Raw genomic sequence first — 12,419 nt, 5'->3', positions numbered from 1 at the left:
AAGCAAGATTCTACTGAAGATTATCCAAAAACGCCTGGAATAGCACATCAGCAGAGAACTTCCAGAAGTCCAGGCTGGGTTTAGAAGGGGTTGCGGTACTATGGATATTGTAGCTAATGTTAGATGGATCTCAGCTGAAAGCAGGGAGTACCAAAGGAATGTCTATCTGTGTTTAATTGATTATGCAAAGGCATTTGATTGTGTGGATCATAACAAACTGTGGCTGACTCTGAGAAGAATGGGAATCCCAGACACTTGACTTGATTGTGCTAATGCGAAACCTCTACTTGAACCAAGAGGCAGTCATCAACACAGAGCAAGAAAAACACTGCATGGTTCAAAATTAGGAAGGGTGTACGCCAGGGATGTGTCCTGTCTCCATACCTTTTCAACAAATAGTGCCTGATAACAATGACTAGAAATAGGGGAGGTAGAACTGGAGTCTTGCTACAGTATATATTCTTCCTACTCATTCCTCAAATTCCTCTAGTGGGTTTTAGGGAGGCTGTAAACTCCTGGGAGGAAACGGCTCATTTTTCTATTGTGGAGTCGCTGGTGGACTCTAACCACAGAGTTTCTCCACCTTTGACTTAAAGAGCTCAACTTCCTACAGACTATGCCACTTTTTTGTTGTTGTTTTAAATAGACACACACACACACACACACACACACACATACATATCCATCCATCATATATGCATGCATATGTATTTGGCCTAGTGATAAGAAGCTGCTCTGCAATCCTAAAGCTACCACTGTGTATGAATCCACCAGTTTTTCAGTAAGAGAAAGATGGGTCATCTCTTCCCATGAGTTTTACTGCCTGTGAAGTTTCACGGGAGCATCAGCTATGGGTCAGTTATGACTTGATTACTCACAACATCTTACTTTTTACCCCTGTGATCTTCAACATAAACCAGACTTTCACCATTGCTTGACAGTTCTGTGTTGCACTTTGTTTTGCACCACAGAAGCATTTCCTCCTTCTATTAAAATCTCTCAATCCATCATCACCTGTTCACTATCAGCAGAAATGGTACAACTCTCAGCTCATGCACTGATATTGGCTAACATGCTTAGATCAGCGCTGTTAGAAGTATCTATACATACTAATGCATCAGCTTCTCATGACAAGGGAGGTAAGTTCACAATTATTATCATACTGAAAATAAGAGTACGAGGATATTAAATAACATGCTCAAAGATGTACAATTAGTGAGAGGTGAGCTTGGAATGAAACCCAAAATGTTTTCGTCCATGGCCTGTACCCATGATCACCATGCTAAGCCACCAATATTTCGATAAATGAAAGTTTCCTGTCTGCTAACTCCCTTGGACAAGGAATTTGAAAGGTACTTGGAAGGGATTAATATTTATTCTCATTACAAAGAAAAACTATGCATCAGAATGCAGAGATTACCAAACAGTATCACTAATATCACATGCAAGTAATATTTGCAGAAGTTAATTAAAAGGTTGCAGCAACACATCAGCAGAGAACTGCCAGAAATTCAAGTTGGATACAAAAGAGGATTTGGATTGAGGTTTATCCTTAGTCACGTCAGATACATCTTGACTGAAAGCAGAGAATACCAAAAAAATGACTAGCAGAGGCATTCAACTGTGTGGAATAAATTATGGATGACACTGCAAGCTAAAAGTCTTCACTCTTGCAACCCCTGTAAGTAGATCAAAGGTAGTTCTTTGAACTGAGTAAGCGGTTTAAAGTAAAGAAAGGTGTACATCAAGGTTACATCCTTTCTCTGTATATACTCAGTGTGCATGCTAAATAAGTAGTCTGAGGAACTGGACTATATGAAGAATATGTTATTAGTGTTGGAGGGAAGCTGTTAATAATCTGCAGTTTCTAGACAACACAGCCTTTGTCTCACATATTTGGGCACATTATCAGGCTGTTCTAAAAAATAGCCATGATTGTAATGATGAAGTACCAGGAAGTGTTTATTTAGGGTTGTGTTTAGAGTGGTTTTGAGTTGAAACCTACTCAATACCACCTATAACTTTTTGTTACTCAATGCTACCAATAACTTTTTAAATCCACCTGGAGCTATTCAATTCTTTTGCCACTTTTAAGCCTCTAACTTTGTGTGTATCCAGATAGGCCCTAGAAGACTTTCTAGTGTAGTGGCTGAATGGACTATTCTTGTTCTTTGCATTCTTCTGGCTTCTCTACCATTTCCTGCCAGGAGTGATATTTTTAGCAGGCTGATTCACCTGTAACTGCCCTTTTCTGTTCTATTATGAACCTTCAAATCAATTACAACTCATAATGACCCTGTGAACAACAGAGCAAAGCCTTGCCCTATTCTATACCATCCTTACGTCTCCACCATGCTCAAGATCATTGTTGGAGTCGCTGTGTGCATCCATCTCTTTGAGGGTCTTCATTTCTTTCTCTGACCCTCCAATATCCCAACCATATCTTTTCCCAAGACTGACCTCTACTGAGACATAACCCAAAATATGTGAGATGAAGTTTCACTCTCCTTGCCTCTAAGAGTACCCTGGTTGCACTTCCTCTAAAACAGATTTGCTGTTCTTTTAGCAGCCCTTGGTGTAATCAGTACTCCTTGCCACACCTCAGTTCAAAATTAATGACTCTTTTTTTGGTCTTCCTTAGTCATGTCCAACTTTCAAATGCAGAGAAAGCAATTGAAAGTACCATTGTTCAGGCACACCTTAGCCTTTAATCGGACATCTTTAACCCTTTGAAAAGGTCTTTGTCAATAGATTTGCCCAATGAAACGTGTGTTTTGATTTCTGACTACTGCTGCCACTGAGCTTGGTTGTTGGACACAGTAAAATGAAATTACGGACAACTTCAAGTTTTTCCATCTATCGTGATGATTAGTCCAGTATTGGTGAGGATTTTTATTATCCTATTGTTTTTATTTAATCCATATTGAAGACTATATTGTCTTTGATCTTCTTCAGTAAGTGCTTCAAGTCATCTTCAATTTCTGTGAGATTGTACCATCTATATAATAATGCAGGTTGTTGATGAGTCTTTCTCATATACTAATACCAGATTCTTCTCTATATTGTCCATCTTCTTGAAATATTTCCTCAGCATACATGTTGAATAGATGTGGGGAAAAAATGCAGCCCTGACCGAACCTTTGTTTTAAACTACAGAATGCCCCTTCTTCTGTTTGAGTTAGTGCTTTTTGGTCTGTGTGCAAGTTTCGTATGGGCACAGTTAAATGTTCTGGTTTTCACATTCTTCTCAATTTTATATATAATTGTTTATTATCCATAAAGTTGAATTCTTGGGTTAGCAATTACCAGTTATTTCTAAAGTAGATGACCAATACTAAATAATTTTTAATATATTTTTTAAATAGTCTAAACTCTTTGGGTCAGAAGATTCAATGTGGAAATGAAGTGCAATCACTTTAGAACCCATTTAACTTCAGCTTCAAGTTCAGATTCATCTCTTTGGTGATAATAGCACCTGGTGATCTTCAACGGCAATAGATGCCATTTCCCTGCTCTTTGGAAATATCTGTCTGTTGTTGGGGCAATTATCTGGCCTAGAAGCATACAGCTGAGCCAGATGATTAATAGGACTTAAGGTATGAGGTATAAGGAGAGGATGATCCCAGCCAGGGCTTTCAGTATTTCATCTGGTGACATGCCAAAGACATTTCTTTGTGAATGTGTCATTCTTGCATTTGCCCTGGGGGCCCCTGGATCTGAAGGTTGCCCCTGTGTATACCCTTACAGATCATTCCCTACTTCTTTCAGGAAATGGCAATGGAAGGAGGCCCCCTTCTTTCTCATTCTGTAGAATGTAGGCAATGTCACGTTCTGCCCGTGCTGCAGGTTATTTTGAAGAGTTAATTAGCATACCTGTGCGTGATAGCATGTTGTGTTCTTAGAAGCAATGCTATTGCAATTGCTTTTATTTCTGCAGCCTTCTGGGCACTGCTAAAGGAGTTCAGGAGTGACATTGTGTTGGATTCCCCGGGAGCAAGAAAAGGCTGGAGGGTTTTCAGAGGTGGTTGATTGCGCAGGAGGAGATTGCTTCCCTTTTCCCCCAAAACATCCTTTCATACATTATATTTTTACTTCACTTTAGTGTCATTGTAGTTTTCATCTTTGTAAGGACAGTCATAGTGATGAATTTAGGGAGTTCTGGTGGCACAGTCCAATAAGAGCTGGGCTGCTGACTCAAAAGGTGGCTCCCCGCCAGCCGTTCAAATCCACCAGTGGCTCTGTGGGAGAAAGATTGGCAGTCTCCCGAGTGATTTACAGCTTCCCCAAACCCACTGCAGGGTCAGCTATGAGTCTGTTCAAACTTGACCACAATGAAGGGTGTTTTGGTTTGGGTTACTTTCTTTCTTTTTTTTTTCTCTAAAGTTAGTATTTAATACCAACAGACAGTGGTATAAGGAGCCTGGTGGTATTTGGTGGGTTACCTGTTGGGGAGCTAATTGAAACCAATTGGCAGTTTACATCCACCATTATTATGGAGGGGAAACAAGATAGTAAGCTCCTGTAAAAGTTGACAGACTTGAAACCAATGGAGGATGAGTCTAAACTGCACCATGGCCTCTCGTTCAATCCTTACAGTTGCTGTAAGGCAGGGACGACGCTGCTCAGAGTCATTTACTTTAAAGTCCGTAACTATAAATGACTAAACTGGGATTTGAACTCAAATGCAACTGCCTCCAGAACCCAAGCTGTTAACGCCTGTCAAATTGTTTATTGTAACAAAAATGTGGGTTAAGCTTCCTGCTTCAGAAAAAATGGTGACTTAAGAAGCGATGGGTTCTCCTCTCTGGCTAGACTGCGTCTCCACAGCCAAGTCCTCCCTTCCGCATGTCCTGTGAGCCTACTGGCTGTCCTTGCAACAGCCCGGGACTCAGGCTGATGGCCCCCTCTAGCTCTCTGCTTGCTTGGTGTCCCGGTTGCTACACTGCTCCAGGGTCTGGGCAGAGCCTTGCCAATGCCTTGGCTCACACGTGCTTTGGATTCTTCTCTTTTCAGGCCCGGCCTGGGACATTCTTCGCTTCTCTTCGCTTCCCCTCTGGGAGCCCCTTGCACCTTGCTTCAGGCGATGCCCGAGAGGGAGCTGTGGCCAGTGGGGCCGGGCTCGGAACCCGTGACCCGAAACGGCAGCTGTGACAGCATGATGAGCACCACCTCCACCCACTCGGGATCTGTACGTACTCTGTCCTGCACCCTGGCTTGCTTTCTGCATACCTGCTGGCCCTGCCTGCCCTGCTCTACCTCCAGGCCCTTACTCACTGCACCTTCTCTGTCATTTTTCCTCTCAAAGTGAATCACACCGTCAATTGGGTCTTTCATTCTCTGAGTCACCCCGTGTTCTACAGAGAGTAGGGGTGGTGGTGGCACTACCTTGAAGAGCAGTGCCAAAAATGAGAATACCCCTGCTTTCCTAATTTTCATTAGGTTTGGAGGTTGAGTAGATATGACAGGGCCAGGCAGGATCTGAGTGGAGATGGAAACTGGGCATTATTATTAGATCCTTGCAGTATGTGGATTTCGTAACATAAGCCTAACAAAGATCAAAAACAGAGTAATTAGGAGCTTGTATTCAAGGGTCAAACCTATCTGGGTCCCCCTACTTATTGGCTATGTGGGGCAATTTTTTTTTTACTTTAAAAACATTTTTTTTTTATTATTAATTTTAATGAAAGTTTACAGAGACTGAGGATTTGCATTCATTCATTGTTGCACTTTTCTCCCTGCCCACGACTCCCTTACCCCAATTTGCTCTTCTCTTTGAAAAGTAAAAGAAAAATTCTTTCATTGTTATCCTTCCCCACAAGTCCACTCCACTATGCTGACTTCATTCTGGACATCTGTCATGACAATACCTAATCACATGTCCCTTTTAAACAGTTTTCTCCCTCATCTGTTTCAATGCAGTATAAATTATTTATCCTATCTTTCTCAGTCTCCCCCCAACCCTGATGTCAGTCCTGTTTTACAACAATGACACTATGCAGTGTTTGTCCTTTTTGTAACTGAGATATTTCACTCAGCATAATGTCCTCCAGAGTCACCCACTTTTATAATATTGCATGAGTTCCTTGTTTTTCAATACTGTGTAGTATTCCATTGTATGAATAGACTACAGCTTTATCCATTTGTTTGTTGATGGGCACTTAAATTGTTTACAACTCCTTGCTATTGTGAACAAAGCCACGATAAACATGGGTATGTATATATCTACTTGGATGGCGCTTATGGTCTCTTTGGGGTATATTCTCAGTAGTGGACTTGCTGAGTCAAATGGTATCTCTATATGCAACTTTTTGAGAAAGTGCCACACCACCTCCACAGTGGTTGCACCTGGGGCAAATTTCTTAACAGCTCTAAAAGTCAATCTCCCTAGTGTTACAATGGAGATAATATTAACAGCTCACAGGATTCCTGGAGGAGTTGCTTTTGTAACGTATTCACCTGATGCCTCTATGTAGAGAAGAAATTGTGTGAGCACAAATTGAGATTCTTCCAAAGTTCCTGTGTTTTTCTATTTTCAATACCACTCACTATTTGTGAGTGGTATTGAATAAACTGTCATTTTATTGTGCATTAATTTGAACCTCAGTATAAGACTATATATTTCCCTTTGCTGTTGGTACATAACTCTTGATAACTCACATTTTTACAGCCTAGTAATCTATAGAAGCATTTGAAGAGTGAAGAACTATGTAAAGGTCTCTACTGAATAATAGAGATGTTTAATAAGCAAGGAGTTACAATCTGCAGAATCAGAATGGAAAAAGCAGGATACACTCACACACAAATCCACATAACAGACAATCTGTATATAATTTATTTTTTATCCTAGATGATTAAGCCAGTGAGACATCATTTTTTTTCCTAGTAGGCCAACGTCAATAGTCATGTACCATTGACACACAATGTAGCAGGGATTAAAGGGTTTCCAAAAGAAGAGGCCTGTTCAAAGAGTCTTTCTCAGTCTGTATTTGAGGTATAGGTTTCCGTCACTGAGCCAGAAGATGTTATGCCCTCATCTGCCTTTCACAACTACAAGAATATGTTTAGGGCTGCCTCAAAAAAATCTGTCCTGGCCATCTACTTGGATCTGGAGAACATACAACTCTTATGTGTCCCAACTATTAGGAAAAAGGGTAGAAATGGTAGAAAGTCTGGTGACATTTTTTCTCTTCCCATTTTCCTTTCTGCATTGCCTTTCAATGCCTTCTTCTGGGGAGCGGCCGGCTGTTAATGGGTGTAGGTGTATCAGAGACAGTGAGATTGGCTCAGGATAAAGCAGAGTTCAGAGCTATTGTACATAGGGTCACTATGAGTTGCAAGTGACTTGAGGCACATAACAACAACAATAATGGACTATGGACAGTGCCCATCTTTTTTTGTAACTGAAAGTATGTGTGTATGTGCCACCAAATTTCTTTCCATTCCTCTGTACCCATCTGATTTCTCCACTCACCTACCCTCTTTAATATTTGCTTAAAAAATTTACACTCGTTTGAATGGTAGCCAGAATCAAATGCCATCAAGATACTAAATATGCAAGAGGGGGGAAAAATCCAGTATGGAATGCATTTCAAAGTCAAGTGTAAATTATTTCGTTATTTATCTGTGCTAGTCATTCCCTTTGGCCCGGCAGTGAGTCCTTGACCACATTTCCTGTTTGTCCTCATACTGCCCTTGACACACAAAATCAAGTATACAAAAAGACTTTGAAAAATTGACAGCAACATCACTCCAATTCAAACTCAGATCATTATAAGTCATTGTCATCAAGTTGATTTCCGGTGCATGGTGACCGCATGTGTATTGCCTGTACATATGTTATGGCTAAAATGAGCGTGAGCCTGGTGGAAACTGAACGCAAGTCCTTGTAAGCACATGGATTCCTGAAATCCATGTCAATGGTCAGCTGGAGAAATTGGGCCTAGAATTTGGGACTGCTTCGGAGCCAAGCCCTTCTACCAAGGATTAGAGCTGACAGTAGTGGGGCAGCCCAGCCGTCTTAGCTATGCTCCCAGCACCTGCAGTTTCAGGTGGTTTGCAGGGCAGCACTGTGGTGTGGACAGGTTTCCAGCTCTTCAGCATTCCTTCTCCACAGCAGGGTGGTTCTCAGGCCCCGCCAGTTTCTGCAGTCACAAGCTCCTCTCACAGCTCTCTCTCCCTCTTGTCCTTCCTCTTCTCCCCTGTCCCTCCCAGCAGAGTGACAATAGCTACGACTTCTTGTCCCCTGAAGAGAAGGAGTGTCTGCTCTTCCTGGAGGAGACCATTGAATCCTTGGACACTGAGGTCGACAGCGGGCTGTCTGCTGACGAGTCTGAGTCGGTCTTGACTCCCCAGGCTTCCCGGACGCTGCCTCCACCTCCACCTCCACCTCCACCTCCACCTCCACCTGCACCTGCTCCCCAGGGTAAGAGAAACAGCAAACCTAGAGAATCTGTGCATTCTTCTGGCTGTTTCTACCTCCCCTGCCCTCTGTCCCAAAGGTCATGGGCAGAGCAAGGGACAGGGACATTCCTACCACTCTCCTGTCTTTTCCGAAGAAGTATCAAAGACTTGGGTGAGGAAGGACTTTGATCGGTTGCCATCATTCCTTGACAAATTCAAAAGAGATAAGACTACAGAATTCGGGGAGGGCAGCAAGGAGAGGTGGGTGGTTGGCTCTGGAGAGACTGAGTCAGTCTGGAGAGCTAATCTGAGTAAGGCAGAGGAGGAGGCTGCAGGAGATAAGGAGGGTGAGAAGGGTTGCTTTAACTGCAAAGGGTGGTGCCTGAGGACCTTGAGAGTGTGAGAGTGTGGAGAGCCAGTGGGGTTCAGGTTCAGTAGAATGATATAACCAATCCTGGGGGGGGGGCACGATCAGCCTGAAGGCACTCCCACTGGTATCCGGGTTGCAATAATTTAGTCACTCATTTAGCAGGTATTGACATTGCATCAGATCCTCTCTAGAGATAGAGCAATAAAATGGGACATGGGGCTTCTCTGTTCTTGAGGTTGATTCACAGCCCTGGTGGACTGAGATGCCTGCTTAACTCAGAGAGGAAGGAGCCTATGCCATGCTCTGTGGCAGGGCGGTTGTGACCATTTACAAACCATGCAGGTTCTCAGAGAAATGAAAGGTGGAAGATGGAAGGAAGAACAAAATACTGCACATTTGTTCCTATTGGGCTCAGATGTGTGGCAACCTTGTGATAGCCTGAAGGAGCGGTCCCCTTGTCCCCAAGCCTGGTGTATCTTGATAGTCTCGGAAAGAGCCTGTGTCAAGGGAATGGAATAATTTGGGGCTACATTCTCTACAGCCTCCATTTAAAAAAAATAATGGAGGATCCTTGGTTGAAAGAAATCAGTTGTTACTGATTCATTAGTCTAAATAATATTCAGAAGAGAGTGCTGCCCAGTTAAGAGCAATGAAATCAAACCGTCCACTGCTAATTAGAGATCAGAGTTCAGGGAGTATTTGCTTTTCCCACTGCAGCCAGGCTCTTACCTCTGGCCACTCTTATTTTGTTTGTCTTCCCTCTCACAGCACATCAGGAAGTGACGGCCACCCAGCCCGCACCAGAGACACTAGGAAGAGAAACTCAGCTCAGCTCATCCCAAACCTCTGAGCCACAAGGCCTGAGCTTCAGGTCTGTCTCCCACAGCCTCCCCCGAAATATCCACATTGGCAGAAACCAGAAGCCCAAGAAAAGCCCCAGCCAGGCTACCAACCACATCCACGAACAATCTGAAGGACTTGTACCAGCGCCTGAGAGCAAAGAGGACCATCAGAGCAGTAAGCTCCTTCAAGCCCCCACCAGCCCCCAGGAGGCCGAGCTCGATTTGGACGTGGTGCTCATCCCACCACCGGAGGGCTTCCGGGACTCCGGGCCAGAGTCGTGTGGGGAAGGCAGCCTGTCCAAGAGACCAGGGCAGCTGGGCAGCACAGCCCAGCTTCATCCATCTTCCAGTCCCCAGAAGAGAGAGGAAGCTCCTTCAGAGGTCATGTCCCAAAACGCCAAGGAGAATGACCTAGCCACAGGTCCAGGACAAAATCAATCTTCTTCTGCCTCATCAGCTCAGCATGCTAGAGCTGGGGATGCCCTGCTCCCATCTGGGGGCAATTCAAATGTCCGCATGGGACCCCTCACAGCCCCCAAACCCCGGAAGCTGCCACCCAACATTATTCTGAAAAGCAGCCGAACCAGTTTCCACAGTGACACCCACAACTGGCTGTCCCGCCACTCTGAGGTGGCCCCTGGAGATTCTGGCCTGGTGTCCTCTTCACTGCAGGAGCAGAGGAAAGCACGGCGAGAGGCCTTGGAGAAACTGGGGCTGCCGCAAGATGAAGACGAGCCCAGCCTCCACTTAAATAAGCCCTCCAGCTCCTTCCGGCTCAAGGAGCCTTCTGCCCGGGCCACTCCCCTGGCTCCTGCTTCCACTCCAGCTCAGCCAGCAGCAACAGCTCAGGCATCAGCAGCCTTTCCCATTTCAGGAAAGGTCCCACTTTCATCTCCAGCTCGGGAACCACCTCCTATGAAGGCTTCGCCTCCAGCTCGTGGATCTTCTTTTATAAGGGCCTCGACTTCAGTTCTGACCCATGGATCTTCTCAAGGGAAGGTTTCAGCTCCTGCTCAGGGGACCCTTCCAGGGATGACTCCAGGAGCCAAGTCCATGCCAATTCCCATCCCTAAGGCCACAAGCGCAAACAGCCCCCTGACTCCACCAAAGCATGATGCGGGGCTGACCCTACAGGAAAGCAACATTCCTGGTCTGGAACATTCAGGGGTGGGCCTCAGCAGCTACCTCTCAGCTGAGAAAGACCCCAGCCCCCAAACCAGCTCATCTCTGGAAAAGAGCTCCTTCGTAGACAAAATCTCACCCAGTGACTTGCGGAACTCCGGGCCCCGGCCGGCCTCCTCGGGCACAGGAAAGGATTTCGCAGGCATCCAGGTGGGCAAGCTGGCTGATCTGGAGGAGGAGCGGAACTCAAAACGCCTGTCCTACTCTGGGCAGAGCCGTAACAAGCTTCCTCGGCCCCCTTATGTCACAGTCCAGATCACCCCAAGGGGCATGCCTGATGAAAACAGAAGGGAGGCTCTGAGGAAGCTGGGACTGTTGAAGGAGTAGGCTCTCACTGCCTGCATACCATCACCTCCATCACCGCACAAGGAGAGATTCTGGGTTAGGCTTCTGAGCCCCTTTCATCTCAGGGGTGGAGCAAGGGGAGTTTTCTCTCAGAAGCTCTCTCCTCTGTAAAGTGATTTGAAACAAGCATGCGTGTATATTCGGAGAGGTTGTCCTCATGTGTTCTGTCATGAGCTCATACTGAAGATGATTTCCTAGAGATGTGTGTGTGGGTGAGTGTAAGCATCCCCCAGTTTATATGCGTCTATATATTTTTAAAGTATATGTGTGTATATATATATATATATTTTTTTTTTTTTGAAAGGGAGATCTAGCTCAGAATTCTGCTTTTGCTAGAGATTTTCTTACATGGGTTGACTTCATTCTAGCCAGACCTAAGATGGGAGTATTGGCTAAACCTGAAGTAATTTGTGGTTGTTGTTGTGTGCTGTCAAGTCAAACACGTATTAATCCTCTAGCAGGTTTTTAGAGGCAGTAAATCTCATGGGAGGAGATTGTTCATCCTTCTCCCAGAAGCTGGTGGATTCGAACCATAGGCCTGAAGAGAAGTAAAATGAGGCAACTGAAACGGATGTGTTTTCTCTCTCGCATTGCCTTTGAGTCAGAACTGACTCATAGCTGACCCTCCACCAAGTGTTCAGAAGTTCCAAGTCCCTCTACAAGGAGATTGCCCATCTTTCTCCCGGGGGAGCAGCTGACAGGTTCAAACTGAATTTGGGTTGGCAGCACAGCTTCCTACCCATTAGACCACCAGAGCTGAAGTGTTATTGGTTTAAAAACAAAAGATGGTTAGGCCAACAGAGATCCACATGAAGTGAAGATCTCAGAGGACCCCCCTGGATGAAGCATCCACCCTCTGGCAGGGACCTGGGACTAAGAGGGGTTGGTTTGTTATCTATTCACCCTCTACCCTTTTCCTGTCTCCAGTACCAAGGACAAGCCACATGCCTGTAACAAAACCTTGTTGTTGACTGATTACCAGAGTAGGGCTCGGGTATCTGGGGAAGCAGGAGGGTGACTCTGAATACATTTCCACCTCAACTCTGAGAGGCCCTGTCCATGAGCTAGACAAATAAATGAATAAAATTCTCCCTGGTCTCCAACCCCAAGTCTTCCTGCACTTTTCCTCTCCCATCTCAGTCTTCATATGACTGAAGCCTGGGTTAGATCAACAGCAGAAACAGGAGCCCCAACTCAGAGGGGTGCTCAGACACTGTTTCAGGCTTTGCTCACCCTTTTCCAGGTGGTTTTTTAATGTCCCTAGCCCCTGTGGTGGAAAA

The 12,419-nt window shown here is 44.9% G+C and overlaps 1 protein-coding gene across 1 annotated transcript; it reads left to right on the top strand.

The window, feature by feature from the left end:
• The first annotated feature begins 5,083 nt into the window (after positions 1 to 5,083).
• On the top strand, positions 5,084 to 11,121 carry LOC102843527 (chromosome unknown open reading frame, human C1orf116). Its single transcript, XM_006887935.1, has 4 exons — positions 5,084 to 5,188; positions 8,215 to 8,434; positions 9,584 to 10,545; positions 10,612 to 11,121. Exons 1-4 carry the CDS (start codon positions 5,084 to 5,086, stop codon positions 11,119 to 11,121), a joined length of 1,797 nt encoding a protein of 598 aa, XP_006887997.1.
• The last annotated feature ends 1,298 nt before the right edge of the window (positions 11,122 to 12,419 follow it).

This window comes from Elephantulus edwardii, unplaced genomic scaffold (genome assembly GCF_000299155.1).
Source record: "Elephantulus edwardii isolate Elephantulus edwardi_28Jun2011 unplaced genomic scaffold, EleEdw1.0 scaffold00063, whole genome shotgun sequence".
Taxonomy (NCBI): domain Eukaryota; kingdom Metazoa; phylum Chordata; class Mammalia; order Macroscelidea; family Macroscelididae; genus Elephantulus; species Elephantulus edwardii.
The sequence above is the reverse complement of the archived record's forward strand: the minus strand, read 5'-3'. Positions and strand labels throughout refer to the sequence as shown.

What these genes read in the sequence shown, in the direction of transcription:
- LOC102843527 (XM_006887935.1), top strand. Translation starts at nt 5,084, where the DNA reads ATGCCCGAGAGGGAGCTGTGGCCAGTGGGGCCGGGCTCGGAACCCGTG. An exon ending in CCTCCACCCACTCGGGATCT is followed by an intron (nt 5,189 to 8,214) that starts GTACGTACTCTG and finishes CCCTCCCAGCAG; the next exon opens with AGTGACAATAGCTACGACTT. An exon ending in CTATGAAGGCTTCGCCTCCA is followed by an intron (nt 10,546 to 10,611) that starts GCTCGTGGATCT and finishes TCTCAAGGGAAG; the next exon opens with GTTTCAGCTCCTGCTCAGGG.